The sequence below is a fragment of the Oncorhynchus clarkii genome, chromosome 7, assembly GCF_045791955.1.
Source record: "Oncorhynchus clarkii lewisi isolate Uvic-CL-2024 chromosome 7, UVic_Ocla_1.0, whole genome shotgun sequence".
Classification (NCBI taxonomy): domain Eukaryota; kingdom Metazoa; phylum Chordata; class Actinopteri; order Salmoniformes; family Salmonidae; genus Oncorhynchus; species Oncorhynchus clarkii.
In genome coordinates this window covers 80,810,448-80,832,464 of record NC_092153.1, presented here as the reverse complement: position 1 = coordinate 80,832,464, position 22,017 = coordinate 80,810,448, and the positions used below count along the sequence as shown (strand labels likewise).

The 22,017-nt window shown below is 39.9% G+C and overlaps 1 protein-coding gene across 1 annotated transcript; it reads left to right on the top strand.

The window, feature by feature from the left end:
• The first annotated feature begins 14,931 nt into the window (after positions 1 to 14,931).
• On the top strand, positions 14,932 to 19,689 carry LOC139414472 (uncharacterized). The gene is made up of 2 exons (XM_071162387.1): positions 14,932 to 15,087; positions 18,154 to 19,689. The coding sequence occupies exon 2, from the start codon at positions 18,161 to 18,163 to the stop codon at positions 19,622 to 19,624; it is 1,464 nt and encodes a 487-aa protein (XP_071018488.1). The 5' UTR covers positions 14,932 to 15,087; positions 18,154 to 18,160; the 3' UTR covers positions 19,625 to 19,689.
• The last annotated feature ends 2,328 nt before the right edge of the window (positions 19,690 to 22,017 follow it).

Below are 22,017 nucleotides of genomic sequence, written 5' to 3'. Positions count from 1 at the left end.
TCCAGCCCTACTGTACATCGTTGCTGAGTCTCCTCATCACAACAGACTCTCTATCCAGCTCTACTGTACATCACTGCTGAGTCTCCTCATCACAACAGACTCTCTATCCAGCCCTACTACACATCGTTGCTGAGTCTCCTCATCACAACAGACTCTCTATCCAGCCCTACTACACATCGTTGCTGAGTCTCCTCATCACAACAGACTCTCTATCCAGCCCTACTACACATCGTTGCTGAGTCTCCTCATCACAACAGACTCTCTATCCAGTCCCCAAGGAGAGGCTTGGGAACCCTCGGTACAGGCTATTAAACAACATGCTAACTCTAAATCAATCAGGAGGAACAAGCCAGCCAGGTAGCTGTTGACTTTAGCACTGTTACAAACATAGACTGACTATCATCTTTTTTTTTAACAATAGCCTTGTTGAAATCAAAACGTCAGCAAGCGCAAATTAGTTTTGTCTTGCAATTACACAGGCTGTCAGTTACCAATTTATTGGTGAACTCAACATCTTTGCACATCACTGGCAGTGAGTTAGATCAACACAACGTAATAGGTGTAATTAAAATAATATTGATGAAGGAAACAAGAAATGCTGCGCAGAGCAGAACTCGTGGCTGAGTGACAGTGGAGCGAAATTGGAGTGGGAGATAAATACAAATATTATCCACTCTGTGTTTCAGTCAAATTATATGTACTCCACTCGTCACTATACTACAACTCCACTCCACTCACATACAGGTGTCCATTTGCCTAAATAAAATTTAAAAAAATATGTATAGCATTCATTGCTATGTTGTTTGCTATGATGAAATTGTTCTGATTGGGAGAGGTGCACAGAAGTCGCATTATCATCATTTTCAAGAAAATATTCCACTGCTTCTAATGCTGCGATTTACTCCTGCAGTAAGTGGGCGTCAATACAATGTATCGACATTCGCTGTTATTGTATGGTATCAATATTTCATTGTATGACCATTCCATTTCCTCATATGACATATGGCCATTCCATTTCCTCATATGACCATTCCATTTCCTCATATGGCCATTCCATTTCCTCATATGACCATTCCATTTCCTCATATGGCCATTCCATTTCCTCATATGACCATTCCATTTCCTCATATGGCCATTCCATTTCCTCATATGACCATTCCATTTCCTCATATGGCCATTCCATTTCCTCATATGGCCATTCCATTTCCTCATATGGCCATTCCATTTCCTCATATGACCATTCCATTTCCTCATATGGCCATTCCATTTCCTCATATGGCCATTCCATTTCCTCATATGGCCATTCCATTTCCTCATATGGCCATTCCATTTCATCATATGACCATTCCATTTCCTCATATGGCCATTCCATTTCCTCATATGGCCATTCCATTTCATCATATGGCCATTCCATTTCCTCATATGGCCATTCCATTTCCTCAAATGGCCATTCCATTTCCTCATATGGCCATTCCATTTCCTCATATGGCCATTCCATTTCCTCATATGGCCATTCCATTTCATCATATGACCATTCCATTTCCTCATATGACCATTCCATTTCATCATATGACCATTCCATTTCCTCATATGGCCATTCCATTTCCTCATATGGCCATTCCATTTCATCATATGACCATTCCATTTCCTCATATGACCATTCCATTTCCTCATATGACCATTCCATTTCCTCATATGACCATTCCATTTCCTCATATGGCCATTCCATTTCCTCATATGGCCATTCCATTTCATCATATGACCATTCCATTTCCTCATATGACCATTCCATTTCCTCATATGGCCATTCCATTTCCTCATATGGCCATTCCATTTCATCATATGACCATTCCATTTCCTCATATGGCCATTCCATTTCCTCATATGACCATTCCATTTCCTCATATGGCCATTCCATTTCATCATATGACCATTCCATTTCCTCATATGACCATTCCATTTCCTCATATGGCCATTCCATTTCATCATATGACCATTCCATTTCCTCATATGACCATTCCATTTCCTCATATGGCCATTCCATTTCCTCATATGACCATTCCATTTCCTCATATGGCCATTCCATTTGATCTTATGACCATTTTATTGCATGAACATCCCTTTTTATGATACGACCATTCCATTTGTCAGAAGCATGTCAAGAGGCCGGCTCATAGTGGGTTGTAGTGCTAGGGAAAGGGTAGGGGACAGTACAGTGAGGACAGAACAGAGCCCAACAGGCAGGGCAGCTGTAGGAGAGGAATGACCTGCTGTACTCTACCTTCCCTGTTCCCTGGAGCACACACACACACACACACACACACACACACACACACACACACACACACACACACACACACACACACACACACACACACACACACACACACACACACACACAGACACACACAGACACACACGCACACACACACACAGACACACACAGACACACACAGACACACACACACACACACAGACACACACAGACACACACAGACACACACACACACACACACACACACACACACACACACACACACACACACACCCACACACACACACACACACACACACACACACAGGGCCGCACACACAGACACACACACACACACACGCACACACACGCACACACACACACAGACACACACACACACAGACACACACACACAGACACACACACACACAGACACACACACACAGACACACACACACACACACGCACACACACACACACACACACACACACACACACCCAGGGCCGCTCTAATTAGCCACGAACAGCCCTCACTCTAACAAAGTGGCCTGCTTGTTAAAGGACAATTCCACCTAAAAAATATATTTTGGTATAGTTTTATAGCCGGTATGATGCAAAGGGAGCACCATATGATGATAAATGCATTCTACCGGATGTATTTCTATACCACTATAACTAAGAGGTACCACTTTATATTAAAATGTGATATGCACATACCTATTATGCTACCATATAGCTGCATGGTGTTAATGCCACTCAAGGATTAGGGTTAGTGGGACTGACTAACCTAAAAGCTTTTGAGATATTTCGGTATTCAATCTTTTGGAAAACAAAACAAACCCGGTAAATGTAATAAAATTGTTGAGCGGTGAAATAGAAAAACATTTTCCTCCTAGCTTAATAATTTATTACATTAATAAGAGTCTATTGACGCACCCGTGCTTCAATCTAAGTAATGTAATAAAATAATCTGTACATTTAAATTAGAGGTATTTTTTGTTGTTGCTGTGTCTCAATCCAATGCATCCTCCTATGTCGGCCTTCCTTATCTGTGGTGGAAGGTGGCTAAGCTACAGCGATGTTTTTTCAGACCATGAGACATCCCGAAAAATCAGACCTTCTCTCGAAAACTGTGTGGCTTACAAACTAATATGACCAAGTTTCACAGGACTTGTCTGAAGGTGACTCATAACATGAATGGAAGTATGGAGGTAGTTGTGTGCCAACATAAATAAGGTGTTACAGTTTTTTTCGATTGCTAAACGACAGTGGGCACAACTGGAGTCACATGTGCAAAACTCTAACTACAGTCTGCACTACCAACAGTCACCTGAGCTAAACAGTTCACATCACCTGCAAAACTCATTCCAATCAACACAACTCTTAACACATGGCTCAAAACACGCTCAGTGCAGCCAAACACTATGCACAACCCTCACTGAGATAACACACACTGTCACTCAGAACACACTGAGAGTAAAAACACTAGCATCAAACACCAATACAGAAAATACAAACTTTTCATCTTTACAGTTTGAACAATTTCAGTGACTTTTCTTCAAAGAAAAGAGTGACATTCTTTCACATGATTTATTAAAATTTTTAGAACATAATTCTTTAAGGTAAATGAAAATGAGCAGTTTGCTTCAATAGTCTGTAGTAATTTACGGAATTACAGTAATGAGAAAAAAAAGGTAGAAACTAAAAGTACATACTGTAATTCGAACAAATAATTGAGGGGCTAATCCTGCCTCTCTCTAGCATCAGGCCACAGGTTTTCTTCAACATCACATCTAATGTTTTCTCTTGCCATGCACCTGGGGAAGAAACTTCTGGAGTGCCTTATCCATCCCTGGCAGTCCTCTGGACTCGTGTCCTCACATCCGGCACGCATGGCTTCCAAAAGAGACATTTGGTCATGTGGGTGTTGACCAAACACTTTCCACCTCCAGGCAGAGAAAAACTCCTCTATTGGGTTGAGGAAGGGTGAATATGCAGGCAGGTACAAAACCATAAATCTGTGATGTGCTGCAAACCAATCTGTGACAGCTGCAGAGTGGTGAAAAGCAACGTTATCGCAAACTATGACAAAAACTTGGGGGTTTCTTACTGGCTCCCCCTGTTCTGCTGGCACTAGCTGAGCATAGAGCTGTTCTAGGAAAGCTATAAGCCTTTCTGTGTTGTATGGGCCAATGAGTGGTGTGTTGAGAAGCAAACCATCATTGGCCATTGCAGCACACATGGTGATATTTCCCCCCTTTTGGCCTGGAACCTCCACAGTGGCCCTTTGACCTATAACATTCCTTCCTCTGCGCCGTGTTTTGGCAAGGTTAAATCCAGCTTCATCGATAAATACAAATGAATGTGGTCTTTCCAGTGCTTCCACCTCCATTACTCTCTGAAAAACAGTAAGTGCACAGTTTTACTGTAGAAATGCAAGTTTTTTTTTTTACTGTAAATATTTTGTATAGCTGTGTACGTAACCTCAGACGTCTTACCTATCTTTGCTCTTTTACCCGTTCACTGTTTCTCTCGAACGGTACAGTGTATAACTGTTTCATTGTAACTTGGTGTTTCTTTAGGACTCGAGCAATAGTTGTTGTGCTGACACAATTAACATTTTCAAATATATCATTATCAGCCAGCACTCTATCTTGAATCTCCCGCAGTTTTATTGCATTGTTGACAACAACCATGTCAACAATAGCATTTTCCTGCGCATCTGAAAATATTTTTCCTCTTCCCCCTGTTGGGGGCAGCCTTTGGGTCCTGTTGTAAAAATATATTTTACAGTCAAACTTACTGTAATATTTATCTGTGTAAATATTCTATAATTGCAATACAAAATAGATTCCTGTAATGTTTTCATTTACTGTAAGGATGTAACTCTCACCTGTTTGCATGATGGAAAATTCGCATTACAAATGCCACTGTGGATCTTTGCAGATTGGGTTGCACCCTCAACCCTGCCTCTCTCAATGAGAGACCATGGTTCACGACATGGTCTATAAGTGTAGCCCTTATTTCATCTGAAATAACAGCTCTTTGTCTTCTTTGTCTTCCTCCACGCATCCGCCCTCTCCCTGCCACCCTTCTCCCTCCACGAACCCATCTTCCTTGTTCCATTTCCAAAATGAGTCTTTCTGAGCTCTACCTATATATACTGTAATATGTGTGCGTGTTCACTAACAAGTCTAAAACAAGACACCTGCTTAGCCTTTCAGCTGAAATTGCAATCAGCAGTGTTTGAAAGGCACAAGGCTGAAATCTATTCCGTTTTGAATGTGTGGTTCACAGTTTTGACAGCAGTGTGTTAGCATTTGAACAAAGTGCTGTAAATCCACAGTGTTGTGCAGGTTGTGGTTAAAGTCATGGGATAAGTGTGTAGAGTTTTGAAAACTGTGTTCAAGCAATGAAAAACAAACTAGAGTTTGGTCCACATGAACTGCTGCTGTGCAGACTGTAGTTAGAGTTTTGCACACGTGACTCCAGTTGTGTCCACTGTCGTTTAGCAATCGAAAAAAACTGTAAATATGTGTACGAAAAAATCTAAAATATTTCCTGAGCTTTCTTATATCTCCTAGAAATAGGACAGACATATCAAAACCTTATTCCTTTTGATTTTTTTTTTTTTTTTTTTCCCATAATTTTTTCATTTTATGAATGTGTTATCCAATGCGTTTCTATGGGCGTTAGCAGAAAAGGAACATTTTTACATTTGATTTATTCTATACCTGAAGGGGTCCTAAATTCAAAATCAAATAGCTTAATTATCCATGGTACGACAACCTTAAAACAATTCTATATGTTAGGTTAGTCATTAGGAAGTCACAAAATTGTCGCCTAACGTTATCAAGGCATTGTGTCATGGTACCCTGGAGGTTTTGTCTAATTCCCGGGAACATCCCCAAGGATGTTTTAAGGATGTTCTGTCATGGTCACCTAGAGGTTTTGTCTAGTTCCAGGACGTCCCTGAGGACGTTTTTAGGACATTGTGTCATAGTCCGCTGGAGGTTTTGTCTAGTTCCCGGTTTGTCCCGGGATATCCCTGAGGACATTTCTAGGACATTCTTGGGACGTTGCGTCATGATCCCTTGGAGGTTTAGTATAGTCCCCGGTTCTTCCCAGAGGACATTCTTGGGACATTGTGTCATGGAAAAAGCTCTTTCCTCTTAAGGATCCACCCCTTTTTTTCAATTTTCACCTAAAATGACATACCCAAATCTAACCTTCAGCTCAGGACCTGAAGCAAGGATATGCATATTCTTGATACCATTTGAAAGGAAAAACTTTGAAGTTTGTGGAAATGTGAAAGTAATGTAGTAGAATATAACAAATTACATCTGGTTTAAGATAATAGTTGTACCATCAACTTTGAAATGCAAGAGAAAGGCCCTAATGTATTATTCCAGCCCAGATGCAATGTAGATTTTGGCCACTAGATGGCAGCAGTGTATGTGCAATGTTTTGCTCTCTCCTCAAACAATAGCATGGTATTATTTCACTGTAATAGCTACTGTAAATTGGACAGTGCAGTTATATTAACAGGAATTTAAGCTTTCTGCCCAACCTCATGCTAATCATATTATCCTATGTTAGCTTAACTGTCCCGTGGGGGACACACCGAACCCTAACTTCATTATGGCTGGGGGTAGTAATGAGTAGCTTGGATGAATAAGATGCCTAGAGTAAACTGCCTGCTACTCAGTCCCAGAAGCTAAGATATGCATATTATTAGTAGATTTGGATAGAAAACACTCTGGAGTTTCTAAAACTGTTTGGAAGATGTATGTGAGTATAACAGAACTCATATGGCAGGTACAAACCTGAGAAAAAATCCAACCAGGAAGTGGGAAATCTGAGGTTTGTAGTTTTTCAACTCATTGCCAATCGAATATACAGTGTCTATGGGGTCATATTGCACTTCCTACGGCTTCCACTAGATGTCAACAGTCTTTAGAACATTGTTTGATGCTTCTACTGTGAAGGGGGGGAATGGGAGCTGAATGAGTCAGAGGTCTGCCAGAGTGGCATGAGCTTGTCACACTTGTTCACGCGAGAGTTAGCTTCCGTTCCATTGCATTTCTACAGACAAAGGAATTCTCCGGTTGGAACATTATTAACCAGTTATGCATTAGGGGGCGCTATTAAAATGTTTGGATGAAAAACGTTCCGTTTTAAACAAGATATTTTGTCACGAAAAGGTGCTTGACTATGCATATAATTGACAGCTTTGGAAAGAAAACACTCTGACGTTTCCAAATCTGCAAAGATATTATCTGTGAGTGCCACAGAACTGATGCTTCAGGCGAAACCAAGATGAAATTTCAAACAGGAAATGCCCCAGATTTTGAATGCGCTTTGTTCCAATGTCTCCTTATATGGCTGTGAATGCGCAAGGAATGGGCCTACACTTTCTGTCGTTTCCCCAATGTGTCTGCAGCATTGTGACGTATTTGTAGGCATATCATTGGCAGATTGACCATAAGAGACCATTTACCAGGTGTCCGCTTGGTGTCCCCCGTCGAAATTATTGCGTAATCTCCAGCTGCATGCATTTTCCCATGTGGTTTAGAGGAGAAACCAAACTTCCACGAATGATATATCATCGAATAGATATGTGAAAAACACCTTGAGGATTGATTCTAAACAACGTTTGCCATGTTTCTGTCGATATTATGGAGTTCATTTTGAAAAAAGTTTGACGTTATAATGACTGAATTTTCAGGTTTTTTTCTTAGCCAAACGTGATGAACAAAACGGAGCGGTTTCTCCTACACAAATAATATTTTGGGATAAACTGAACATTTGCTATCTAACTAAGAGTCTCCTCATTGAAAACATCTGAAGTTCTTCAAAGGTAAATGATTTTATTTGAATGCTTTTCTTGTTTTTGTGAAAATGTTGCCTGCTAAATGCTAGGCTTAATGCTATGCTAGCTATCAATACTCTTACACAAATGCTTGTTTAGCTATGGTTGAAAAGCATATTTTGAAAATCTGAGATGACAGTGTTGTTAACAAAAGGCTAAACTTGAGAGCCAATATATTTATTTCATTTCATTTGCGATTTTCATGAATAGTTAATGTTGCGTTATGCTAATGAGCTTGAGGCTATACTTAAGGTCCCGGATATGGGATTGCTCGTCGCTAGAGGTTAAAGATTTAAGATAAAAACATCCTAAAGTTTGATTCTATATTGACATGTTTCTATGAACTGTAATGGAACTTTTTGACTATATGTTTGAGGAATTTTAATTATGAGATTTCTGTTGTTTGAATTTAGCGTCCTGCACTTTCACTGGCTGTTGTCATATCGTTCCCGTTAGCGGGATTCAAGCCATAAGAACTTTTGTACACGTGATGTTTCCTGTCAAAAATGACAGGTCATTAGAAATTAATGGGTGAGACTACAATTAGTGTATAAAATTGAGTTCAGGCACATGCCCATTCATCAGATGGACACACTTCCTCTCCCAGACCCCATGCACATGTGTGTTTGAGCACACACACACACCTCAATCCCCTTTTTGGCTTCCATGCCAACCCCCACAGGAACCTTTCCCCAGTAGAATCTTTCCCCCACGGGAACCTCACCTGTTGGCATTCTCACAAACAATCGCACCATTGTTTCAATAATATATAGAACTTTTCTAACAGCTCTGGTATACAAAGCTTGTTTGAGGCCTTGCTCACAATTCATTCTGTGGCTGCACAATGACCAAACTTTATACTGTATGTGAGGCTCTTGATCATATCTTTAATCATGACACTGGTGAGGAGGAGACAGCCCTTGTTAACCTCTTGGATCTCTAGGGGCGCTATTTCATTTTTGGATAAAAAACGTTCCCGTTTTAAGCGCAATATTTTGTCACGAAAAGATGCTCGACTATGCATATTATTGACCGTTTTGGAAAGAAAACACTCTGAAGTTTCAGAATCTGCAAAGATATTGTCTGTAAGTGCCCCAGAACTCATTCTACAGGCGAAACCAAGATGATACGTCAACCAGGAAATGAGCAGAATCTCTGAAGCTCTGTTTTCCATTGTCTCCTTATATGGCTGTGATTGCGCAAGGAATGAGCCTACACTTTCTGTCCTTTCCCCAAGGTGTTTGCAGCATTGTGACGTATTTGTAGGCATATCATTGGAAGATTGACCATAAGAGACTACATTTTCCAAGTGTCCGCCTGGTGTCCCTGCGTCGAAATTGGAGCGCAAAGCCAAGTGCAATTATTTTTCCATTTGAGAGCAAGGAGAAACCAGGCTTCCACGAAGGATATATAATCGAAGAGATATGTGGAAAAACACCTTGAGGATTGATTCTAAACCACGTTTGCCATGTTTCAGTCGATATTATGGAGTTAATTTGGAAAAAAGTTTGCGTTTTGAGGGCTGAATTTTCGTTTTTTTTTTTTTTTTTTGTATTTTTTTTTTTGGTAGCCAAATGTGATGTACAAAACGGAGCTATTTCTAATACACAAATAATCTTTTTGGAAAAACTGAGCATCTGCTATCTAACTGAGAGTCTCCTCATTGAAAACATCAGAAGTTCTTCAAAGGTAAGTTATTTTATTTGAAGGCTTTACTTGTTTTTGTGATAGTTGCCTGCTAAATGCTAACGCTAATGCTAACGCTAAATGCTACGCTAGCTAGCTACTGTTACACAAATTATTGTTTTCCTATGGTTGAAAAGCATATTTTTAAAATCTGAGATGACAGTGTTGTTAACAAAAGGCTAAGCTTGAGAGATAGCATATTTATTTCATTTCATTTGCGATTTTCATGAATAGTTAACGTTGCGTTATGGTAATGAGCTTAGGTCTATAAATAGAATCCCGGATCCGGGTTTGGTCGTCGCAACAGGTTAAACTTTGACACAAAGTAGTCTGTGATAAATAGCACAATATGTTTCATCTGAGTATTTGTTATAGTCAAAATAATCCATACATTATGCTTTTTTTTTTACTCAAAAATGAGTTGTATGAGCTCAGGTCAATGAGGGCTACAGGCCATCAATAGCAAATAGAAGTTAAAAACGTATAATGTTCACAATAACTTAATTAGGTTGATAAAAATATCCACCACAACATTAGGTGATAATATTATTAGTATTATTATGGATTCATAACCAGCTATAACGGGGCGGTCATTTTGGACCGGGAGCACAGTATTAATTAACATGAAACGAACACAACAGGAGGTTTAACACATTTTACATAGTGACAATACCATGTTTTAAACGACAGTTATCATGAGTTTATTAAGCAACAAACTGACACACTTACACGTAGTGTTCATTTGGGCTATTAGCTTCCTTGTTTCTGCTTGCCTCGGGACATGGAGAAGATCTGCCTCCTGGACATACCCCATGTCTTCCAGCTCTTCCACACCCAATGTCTTAAGAGAATCCAGCACTGATTGATGTCCACTTGAGTTTGGCAGCAAACATATAAATGATGCAAGAGCACTGTCTTGATCATCCATGTCTACTAAAGAAAAAAAGTCAAGACCACCGCTCAAAACAAATTGTTCACACGGTCTCTATTCAAATGTATTTTTGTCCAAACTCGTGTTATTTGAACTATCTTCTTCTACCACTTCCAACACTTAATTGGGGCGGCAGGGTAGCCTAGTGGTTAGAGCGTTGGACTAGTAACTGGAAGGTTGCAAGTTCAAACCCCCGAGCTGACAGGGTACAAATCTGTCGTTCTGCCCCTGAACAGGCAGTTCACTAGGCCGTCATTGCAAATAAGAATTTGTTCTTAACTGACTTGCCTAGTTAAATAAAGGAAAAATAAAAATTAATTTCCTATTCAGCATCTACTATGCCGTGTTCCAGTGAAATTACTCTAGGTGGTGTAGTGAGCCAAACATACTTCTGCGTTAAGACACATCATGCCGTCAACAGCACTTTGATCTTCATACAGGCTATGACGTGTAACAGGAAAGTAGACATTCTTGTTTTCCTTTATCAACAGAAGCTCTATCTGTTCGAATTCTTTTGACACACGATTACAAAGGCATAGAAAGAGGCCCTTTCTGTAAAAGGTGCTCTTGAAATGTATCTCAGTGGACACCACAATATCCGGTCTCCTAAGCAAGCTTGCCTCCACTGCATTGTGTAAAGCATCATTGTATAACTCAGCATTGAAAAGGGAATGAATCTTTTACTTGCAAAAAAAGGAACTTGAGTTCAGATCGGTTTGCAGAAGTTGGTGATTATTGGCAAGCGTTTGACACACGTTTTTTAAATGTTGCACTCTCCGGACACATTTTTGAAATATTAATGTTAACTTTCGAACCTCGCTGTCCACAGCCTTATAAGTTGGCCAAACTTTAGTATCAAAGCAGGATAGTGGATCAGATAGTGGTGCTTTAGTTTCAGTTTGTGAGAAGGCAAACGGTATTTTCTTGTCTGTAGATACTCAGGAATCTGAACATTGAGCAAATGAACTTGAGCCACAGAAATGGAGGGGCACAGATTAATTCCACAGGCTATTTAAGTAGGATTGTTAGTTGCCATATAGAATCTTTTTTATCAGTAATCTTTTTGCATATTATCACAGGGAGGAGCCTCAAATGAGGCCAGTTTTCTGTTGCCTGGCCACCTAGTTTAATTCCCTTTTCATCAACTTCTGAGGATGTGGAATTCACATCAGATCCTTGGTAGCTAAACTGCCTGATCCTGTGGTTAAGCTCTGAGGAAGTGAAGAATTTCTTTACTTTAACAAAGTACATGATGCAGGTTGAGAGCTTCAAGCTACTTGGTGTACACATCACCAACAAACTAGAATGGTCCAAACACACCAAGACAGTTGTGAAGAGGGCACGACAAAACCTATTCTCCCTCAGGAGACTGACAGATTTGGCATGGGTTCTCAGATCCTAAAAAGGTTCTACGACTGCAACATCGAGAGCATGGTTGCATCACAGCCTGGTACGGCAAACGTTTGGCCTCCGACCACAAGGCACTACAGAGGGTAGTGCGTAAGGCCCAGTACATCACCGTGGCTAAGCTGCCTGCCATCCAGGACCTCTACACCGGGCGGTGTCACAGGAAGGCCCTAAAAAATTGTCAAAGACCCCAGTCACCCCAGTCATAGACTGTTCTCTCTGCTTCCGCATGGCAAGCGGTGCAGGAGCGCCAAGCTTAGGACCAAAAGGCTCCTCAACAGTTTTTACCCCCCAAGCCATAAGACTCCTGAACATGTAATCAAATGGCTACCCAGACTATTTGCATTGTGGCTGACAGACATGAAAGTGATTGAGGGAATTAATGTTTGTGATGTAGTGATCAATATCAGGACAATCACAGACGACAGCATTCTTTTTACATTCTCTTGCATAGTTTTATACTGTTTATAAACATCAGAAATGTTGTTGTTTTTTACTATAATTATCTGCATTTAGAACGTAAAACGAAAGTAAATATCCATAAACAAATGTTACATTTTGTGTTTTCTTTATAATGTATATTGCTGTATTTCGAGAGCTTATTGTTGTGAAAAAGGGATGCATGTCTGTAAAAATACAGGAAGTTGAATGTATTTTACTATTTCTGACATTTCCTATTATTCTACACGACAAAAGTTAAGTTTATCCCTGTAAATTCACAGTATTCTACCATTGTTCATGAACACAGAAAAACATGTAAATGCTTTATTTTACAGTGTAGAACTACAGTTAGTATTATATTACTCTACATGTGAGAGGTTACAGAACTACAGTTAGTATTATATTACTCTACAGGTTAGAGGTTACAGGCCTACAGTTAGTATTATATTACTCTACATGTGAGAGGTTACAGGCCTACAGTTAGTATTATATTACTCTACATGTGAGAGGTTACAGGCCTACAGTTAGTATTATATTACTCTACATGTGAGAGGTTACAGGCCTACAGTTAGTATTATATTACTCTACATGTGAGAGGTTACAGGCCTACAGTTAGTATTATATTACTCTACATGTGAGAGGTTACAGGCCTACAGTTAATATTGTATTAGGTTACATGTGAGAGGTTACAGACCTACAGTCAGGGTTCAGATTGCAGTTACTATTCCATTTATAACCCATCTGAACTTCCATGGTGCTCAGACCAGTGGGTGTGGCCGCACCAGGTATCGGTAGTTAAGTAAAGAATACTGTAAAGTACGACATAAGTAGTTGTTTTGGGTATCTGTACATTACTTTACTATTTATATTTTGGTCAACTTGTACTTTTACTTCAAACATTTTCCCTGACACCCAAAAGTACTAGTTGTACATGTTGAATGCTTAGCAGGACAGGAAAATGGTCCAATTCACAAACGTATCAAGAGAACATCCATGGTCACCCCTACTACCTGATCTGACAGATTCACTAAACACAAATGCTTTGTTTGTAAATTATGTCTAAGTATGACAATTGGGTACTTTTTCCACAACTGAAGAAAAATTATGCCGACTGGTTTGCTTAACCTGTTGCGAGATTCACTAAACCACAAAACTGCTTTGCTTTGTAAATTATGATTTTCAAAATATGCTTTTCAACCATAGGAAAACAATAATTTGTGTAACAGTAGCTAGCTAGGGCATTTAGCGTTAGCATTAGCGTTAGCATTTAGCAGGCAACTATCACAAAAACAAGTAAGCCTTCAAAAATTATGCTTCGATGTTTTCTGGTTTGCTGCTAACTTTGTGTATTAGAAATAGCTCCGTTTTGTACATCACATTTGGCTACCAAAAAAAAAAAAAAAAAAACGAAAATTCAGCCCTCAAAACGCGAACTTTTTTCCAAATTAACTCCATAATATCGACTGAAACATGGCAAACGTGGTTTAGAATCAATCCTCAAGGTGTTTTTCCACATATCTCTTCAATGATATATCCTTCCTGGAAGCCTGGTTTCTCCTTGCTCTCAAATGGAAAAATAATTGCACCTGGCTTTACGCTCCAATTTCGACGCAGGGACACCAGGCGGACACTTGGAAAATGTAGTCTCTTATGGTCAATCTTCCAATGATATGCCTACAAATACGTCACAATGCTGCTAACGCCTTGGGAGAACGACAGAAAGTGTAGGCTCATTCCTTGCGCAATCACAGCCATATAAGGAGACAATGGAAAACAGAGCTTCAGAAATCTGCTCATTTCCTGGTTGACGCATCATCTTGGTTTCGCCTGTAGAATGAGTTCTGGGGCACTTACAGACAATATCTTTGCAGATTCTGAAACGTCAGAGTGTTTTCTTTCAAAAACTGTCAAGAATATGCATAGTCGAGCATCTTTTCGTGACAAAATATCGCGCTTAAAACGGGAACGTTTTTTATCCAAAAATGAAATAGCGCCCCTAGAGATCAAAGAGGTTAACATAAATCATGTGAAATTATGTATGCTTTTACTTTTGATACTTAAGTACACATGAAACCAAATGCTTTTAGACTTTTACTCAAGTAGTATTTTACTGGATGACTTTCACTTTCAGTTGAGTTATTATCTTTCCTTTTACTCAAGTATGACAATTGGGCCCTTTTTCCACCACTGCCTGGTATGTGTTTACGAGAAGCATGGCTTTCATTTCTATGCAAACACGAGCACATTACTTTGTCTGCCCTCTGAAAGTGAGCACTAACAAGGGATAAGTTTCGTTTCTGATGAAACATGAGTCACCCAGTGACATTGTAGATCAGCCTTTTTAAAACTCAGCTTTGCTGGCTTGTATCTGCATTGTTTACGTGTATGTAGGAATCCAGAAGCATATTTTAGCCTGTTCCAATCTTGGGTTCTGTTGACAGAGGAGCAAGACAAACACAGTCAAGACTACAATCTGGTGGTAGCCTGCACAAGAAGGTGAGATTTTTTGGGGGGGTAACTAATTTGCTTAATTTGATATGTATATTTATTTTCAGGATGTATTACATCATTTACAGTATTGATCATTTTTTACAAGTTTCCAAATGTGATGAAAAAACTCTCTGTATTCTTTAATCTTGCTTATTAACAATGTTTGTTATGTCCATGCTCAGCTGCAATTTACAGTAGGGTTAGCCCTTATATCAGTTTGAATGCTATTGAAGCCATGTCATTTATTAGAACCACGTGGACTGCAAATGAATGCAATTTAACGTATTTAGCAAAGATAGTTTCGTTATTTAATTTCTGTAAGCCATTTAGCAATCTATAAAGGACTAACATTGGAATTGGTGTTGATTCCAAGGCAATACAAAAAATAACGTAAATGCACAACTTGAAGCAACCACATGTTTTGCAATGGAGAATATTCTGATTGGCCAGTGAGGGGCCAAGCCTCGACACACCAACAACTTGTTTATTCATCAAAACCCATTATTTTCAGGCCAACATCAGCAAGTGTGTTGATAATTGTGACGGTGAACATAGAGAAAATATTTCTGACACCCCCCCTAACCCTATAAGCAGGCCTTGCTCCTTGGTTCTACATCTAGGTACAGTAAGCAGACAGACACCTTGGTTCTACATCTAGGTACTGTAGACAGCAGTGGAGGCTCCTCAGAGGAGGAAGCAGAGGATCATCCTCCTCAGTGAATTTCATAAAAAATACATTTTTTTAAAACATTTATTAGATAAAACTCTATTAATTATATTCACGTCACCAAATAATTGATTAGAACACGCTGTTTTGCAATGAAGATCTACAGTAGCATCAACAGCACTCTGTAGGGTAGCACCATGGTGTAGCCGGAGGACAGCTAGCTTCAGTCCTCCTCAGGGTACATTGACTTCAATACAATTAATAGGAGGCTCATGGTTCTCACCCCTGTCCTCCAACACATCAGAGCTCTTGCAGCATGAACTGACATGTTTTCCACATACAGTGCCTTGCAAAACTATTCTTCCCCTTTGGTGTTTTTCCTATTTTGTTGCATTACAACCTGTCATTTAAATAGATTTGGATTTGGATTTCATGTAATAGACATACACAAAATAGTCCAAAATAGTGAAGTGAAGTTAAAAAATTACTTGTTTCAAAATTAAAACAAAAGAAATAAGATTAAAAGTGGGGCGTGCATATGTATTCACCCCCTTTGCTATTAAACTACTAAATAAGATCTGGTGCAACAACCAATTACCTTCAGAAGTCACACAATTAGATAAATAAAGTCCACCTGTGTGCAATCTAAGTGTCACATGATCTTTCAAATGATCTCAGTATATATACACACCTGTTCTGTAATGCCCCCAGGGTCGGCAACACCACTAAGAAAGGGGCACCAACAAGCAAGCGACACAATGAAGACCAATGAGCTCTCCAAACAGGCCAGGGACAAAGTTGTGCAGAAGAACAGATCAGGGTTGGGTTATAAAAAATATCTGAAACTTTGAACATCCCACAGAGCACCATTAAAACCATTATTTAAAAAATTGAAAGAATATGGCACCACAACAAACCTGCCAAGAGAGTGCTGCCCACCAAAACTCATGGACCAAGGAGGAGGGAATTAATCAGAGAGGCAACAAGAGACCAAAGATAACTCTGAAGGAGCTGCAAAGCTCCACAGCGGAGATTGGTGTATCTGTCCATAGGACCACTTTAAGACGTACACTCCACAGAGCTGGGCTTTACGGAAGAGTGGCCAGATAAAAGACATTGCTTAAAGAAGTAAATAGGCAAACAATTTTGGTGTTCGCCAAAAGGCATTTGGGAGACTCCCCAAACATATGGAAGAAGGTAGTCTGGTCAGATGAGACTAAAATGTAGCTTTGTGGCCATCAAGGAAAACATTATGTCTGGTGCAAACCCAAAACCTCTCATCACCCTGAGAACACCATCCCCACAGTGAAGAATGGTGGTGGCAGCATCATGCTGTGTGGATGTTTTTCATTGGCAGGGCCTGGGAAACTGGTCAGAATTGAAGGAATGATGGATGCTGCTAAATACAGGGATATCCTTGAGGGAAAACGCTTCTGCCTTCCAGAGATTTGAGACTGGGACGGAGGTTCACCTTCCAGCAGGACAATGACGCTAAGCATACTGCTAAAGCAACGCTTGAGTGGTTTAAGGGCAACATTTTCAATGTCTTGGAATGGCCTAGTCAAAGCCCAAACCCAATTGAGAATCTGTCGTATGACTTAAGATTGCTGTACACCAGCCTGATACCGCCTGATATAGTGGTCCTGGATGGCAGGGAGCTCGACCCTGGTGATGTACTGGGCTGTCAGCACCACCGTCTGTAGCGCTTTGTGGTCAAGAGCGATGCGTTTGCCATACCAAGTGGTAATGCAGCCAGTCAAGATGCATTCCATGGAGCAGCTCTAGAACTTTTAGTGGACTTTGTCTCATGCAAATGAATGTTTGATTAAAATTATGCAGACAGTGTGAAATATTTTGATTAGAGTATCTTTATCATCACATAAAATCATACAATGTTGCCCTTATTATGTGTTCTGAACATAGTGACTTTTTATTCAGGAAAATGAGAAACCAGATGGCCTGCCTCTTGTGCAGTCAGTGTATTTATAAATATTTATATTTCTGTATGAACTCAAACCATTAAGTAATGACTTTAACAATGATTACCTACTGCATTCAAAGAGAACCAACCTATAGCAGTATACTTCACTCCACTTGCATCATCCTTGTGGTATGGAGAGGTAAACATGGCAATGCTTTCCCTTTTTGCACGTAAATGATAGATCATTCCTACATGATAGAGTGCTTGCTTTGTTATCATCTGATCTTTTGTCTTTTCTGTCATCCTGTGAACCCCTGTCATTGCTGTTCACGGGCAATATTTCGTTTTTTGGATGCTGAAAACATTTAACTTATTGCCAACCACTAGAAATGGGAATCTATTTCTGAATTAATGTGTCCAGTTGTCTTACAAAAACAAATATTTTTACTAAAGATGCACATGTTTGTCTTTCTCTTTGTCTTAGGTTGGCCATGGGTGGAAAGGGCTTCCTAGGATGTTTCATCCTGTCTATGTCTCTGGCTTCAGTATCCACTATCAAACAAACCCTTATTTCAATACATGACCTCACGGGCATAGAGTTTGGCCACACTTTTCCTCGACATGGCCTGATGCTGCTCCACTGGCTAGCCAACAACATTCACACTGACAACAACGGCAACATGAGACTCAATTTCAACCCAACTAGGGGAGACTATGGCTTTAATTTCTATGGAAACGCTGACAGACCCCGCCCATTACCTTTTCTGCCCTCTGAAAGTGGAAGTTACTACTCATTAGGGAATATTGAAGGAAATTACAACTATAATGGCGCTACGGCACTTCCTGATTATGTCACTCAAAGCTTCTACAACTCATGGATACCTGAGAGAAACAGAGACAGAGTCATTATCAGAGTTAGGGAGGAAGGATCCAATCAGCTCATAGTAGATGAGGTCTACATCACACAGCATTACCCGCCAAATGAAAACAGAGAAAGTGTCTATGATCCAGACAATACATACCCTGTCAGTTTCAGCCTCTTAACACAAATCCAAGTTCTCCCAACCATTACACGAGATGTAATTCAACGTATACACAATGTAGAGATCAACGACAACAGCGTGGAGAACATCTGGGGACACACACCTGGGCTGGCACTTCTTTTGGCAATTGCATTGTACTTGACACGTCCCAAGGTCTCATTTATACAGCAAGTGTTTATTACCATGGAAAGCCAGCATCACATGCAGGATGATGAAACTAAATCAATAAGGCTTGCGGTGAAAACCACAAATAGAGGAGGTGCCAGGATCACCTTCAGTGGTATCCCCAGGAGCCTTTTGGACAAGGGTGTGATTTGGGCGCTTTATAAGAACAATGACAGTACGGACATGCTAGACTCTTCCTCAGTCATAGACGGTGCCTCTGGGTCCTTTGACACCTCAGTACCCCTCAACCCTGGTCTCCAGGCCAGGCTTCATCCGCACAAATCAATGTGGCTTTTTAAATTATGCGGAAATTACAACACATCTGGGGAGGAAATACGTAGAAGTTCTGAGTTTCATGATTCCAACAGAGAGATTCCTGTTGATATAAGCGGCTATAAGCCTAACGCCAGTCTGCAGCTCTTCGTAAAGGATGGAAAGGCCTGCGCTCGCCTGTATGTGAAAAAGTCCTTCACTGACTGGAAGGAGAAGTTTAATAACTCCTGGGTTGGGTTTTACTCTTCAGAAAAAAACAACACCAATGAATATAATACCTACCAATGGCAATGGGCTGTGAAGTTTTCTGAGGAAAGCCGCTCAGATTGGAAAGATATACCTGAGTATGACGTCTATGTGTACAGGTCTAGTATGCCCATGTCTCCTGGGGTCCAGGCCCGATTCATGCTGGAGAAATCTGGGGGTGAAAAGGCACGCACTCCACCCTGGGAGGTACATACATCAGCAATTTAAAGCACACAACTTTTTACTGGTACGTGCTTTTGTCCATTGTGTTTAGCCGGGTTCTTACATGCCCATCCTCTGCTTATTATTAATGGATTATTATCTATGGGATCTTTCATCCTGTTTCGTATTGATTACATATGCCATTGATATTATCATTGATATCTAATTGTGTAATTGTCTCCGTTCATTTTTGTTTGTCATTTCTGAACCCTGCTTGTCCTTTTTATTGATTGATTTTAATTGCTTATCTGTGTGTGTAAAAATAAAAATATAAAGAATTGAAGTGAAAACACAATAAAAAGCTGTGAAAATCAAATAATCTTGAGCACTTAGAAGATGGTCTGAGTGCAAGGGTGAGATAATGCTAGCCGGTCACGCTGATTGTTGACTAATGTCCACAGTTTTCATATTAATGTAAGGTATTATGAAGGATGGAACCATCTGTGAACTGCCAAATGTACTGTACACATACACAAACACACACACAGGACTGCATGAAGACGTTTTAAACCTAAAAATATAACATCTAAATTTCAAGAAAAGCATGTGTAAGTGAATTGGTTTTCCAACTTTATGAAGCTTTCTTTACCCTTCGTGCTTGGTTAGTTTAGTTTATTAATTCGACCATTTAAAAAAAAACAAGCACACATAAACAATAAAGTCTGGGACTTATTTCCATTGTGGTCCTCTTGAGACAATATGGCTGGACAGGATCAAACACAGTATGGCAGAGAAATAACCAAAACAACCAAAACAGAGAAGAAGACATCTATCTCATCAAAAACAGAGAAGAAGATCATCTATCTAATCAAAAACAGAGAAGAAGAACATATATCTCATCATTCCAGTTACATCATAGGGGTTATTCATATGGGCACAGAAGACATCAAACATACTTTTACTTTATTTTTAAAGCTGTCCAGAGATTACGTTGTTTTTATAGGCAACTCATTCCATTCTGAGGCTCCAGTATACAAGAAATGAACTTTTCCAGTATTACTTCTGAACCTGTATAAGCTGATCTGATGACCTGATCTGGTGCTGTGATTGTGTGCATCCCTAACACGAGGAAAGTAATCACTTAAATATCTGGGCGCAGGACCATAAATACTCCTGTACACCAAACCTAGTCTAATCTGGGACACCCTAGCCTCAACAGGCAGCCAGTTTAGTTCCTGAAAGCAGCTGCTGCCTATGCGAGTACATGGACTCGCCTTCAAAACTACCCTGATCAACTTATTCTGGGCTATCTGGAGCTTCCCCTTCATAAGTTTAGATAAACCGCCAAACCAGGAAGTACTAAGGTTAACAATGGGCCTCACATCCTCGATGACACAAACCTGTCTTCCTCCATTCCCGACCAGTGGGTTTGTCCGCACCTGGTATGTACTGTAGGCTTCAACGCTGACATACCCTGCCGATAACATTCTCTGCCCTCTGAAATAAGTAGTTATTACTCTCTAGGGATAAATTTAATTTATTTTGAAAGGTGTTAAACAGTGGTGTTGTAGATCAGCCTTTTTAAAACTCAGTTTTACTGACCCTTGTCTTGTATCTGCCCTGTCTACTGGTTGTGTATGTAGGCTACCAGAGGCATATTTTAGACAGAGGAGAGAGACAAACATAGTCAAAATTTGATTCTGGTGGTAGGCTGCACAGGAAGGTGAGATTTTGTTTGGTTACTCATTTGTTTTATATTGATGTGAGGACAATAATACATCATACTACAGTATCGATCAATTAACAAGTTTCCAAATGTTATTTTGGAAGACCTTATGGTACATATTGTGAAAGATTAAAGTGACAGTTCACTCCAAATTCAAAGTTGTCAGATTTTACAATTAGACATTTTTAGACCTACCGTTTTCATATCTAGTGGTTTAACTATTTTCCTGAACACTTTTAATGTATTGCCAAACACTAGAAATAAATGACAGATACATTTTTTTAAAACAATGACATTGACACAATCGTTGCTCTGACTTCGGTTGGCCATAAGTGGGAAAGGTTTCCTAAGTTGTTTCATCCTGCTTTTGTCTCTGGCCTCATTATGCCCTATAAATGCCAATACACTGTAACCATTACCTCAATCAATGATCTCAAAGACAGAGTTTGGCCACGCCTCTCCACAACATGAACTGATGAGGCTCCAGTGGCTAGCCAACGACATGAATATTGAAAACAATGGCAACATGAGAATTGATTTTGATCCAACTAGGGGAGACTATGGCATTTATTTATATGGAAATTATTGCCCTGAAAGATCCCTTCTGTTACCTTTTCTGTTGCCAGAAAGCTGAAGTTACTACTCACTAGATCATTTGTCCCCTGAAAGAGGAAGATACTACTCACTAGATCATTTGTCCCCTGAAAGAGGAAGATACTACTCACTGGATCAT

Coding starts and splice junctions, on each gene's coding strand:
- LOC139414472 (XM_071162387.1), top strand. CDS start 18,161: ATGGGTGGAAAGGGCTTCCTAGGATGTTTCATCCTGTCTATGTCTCTG.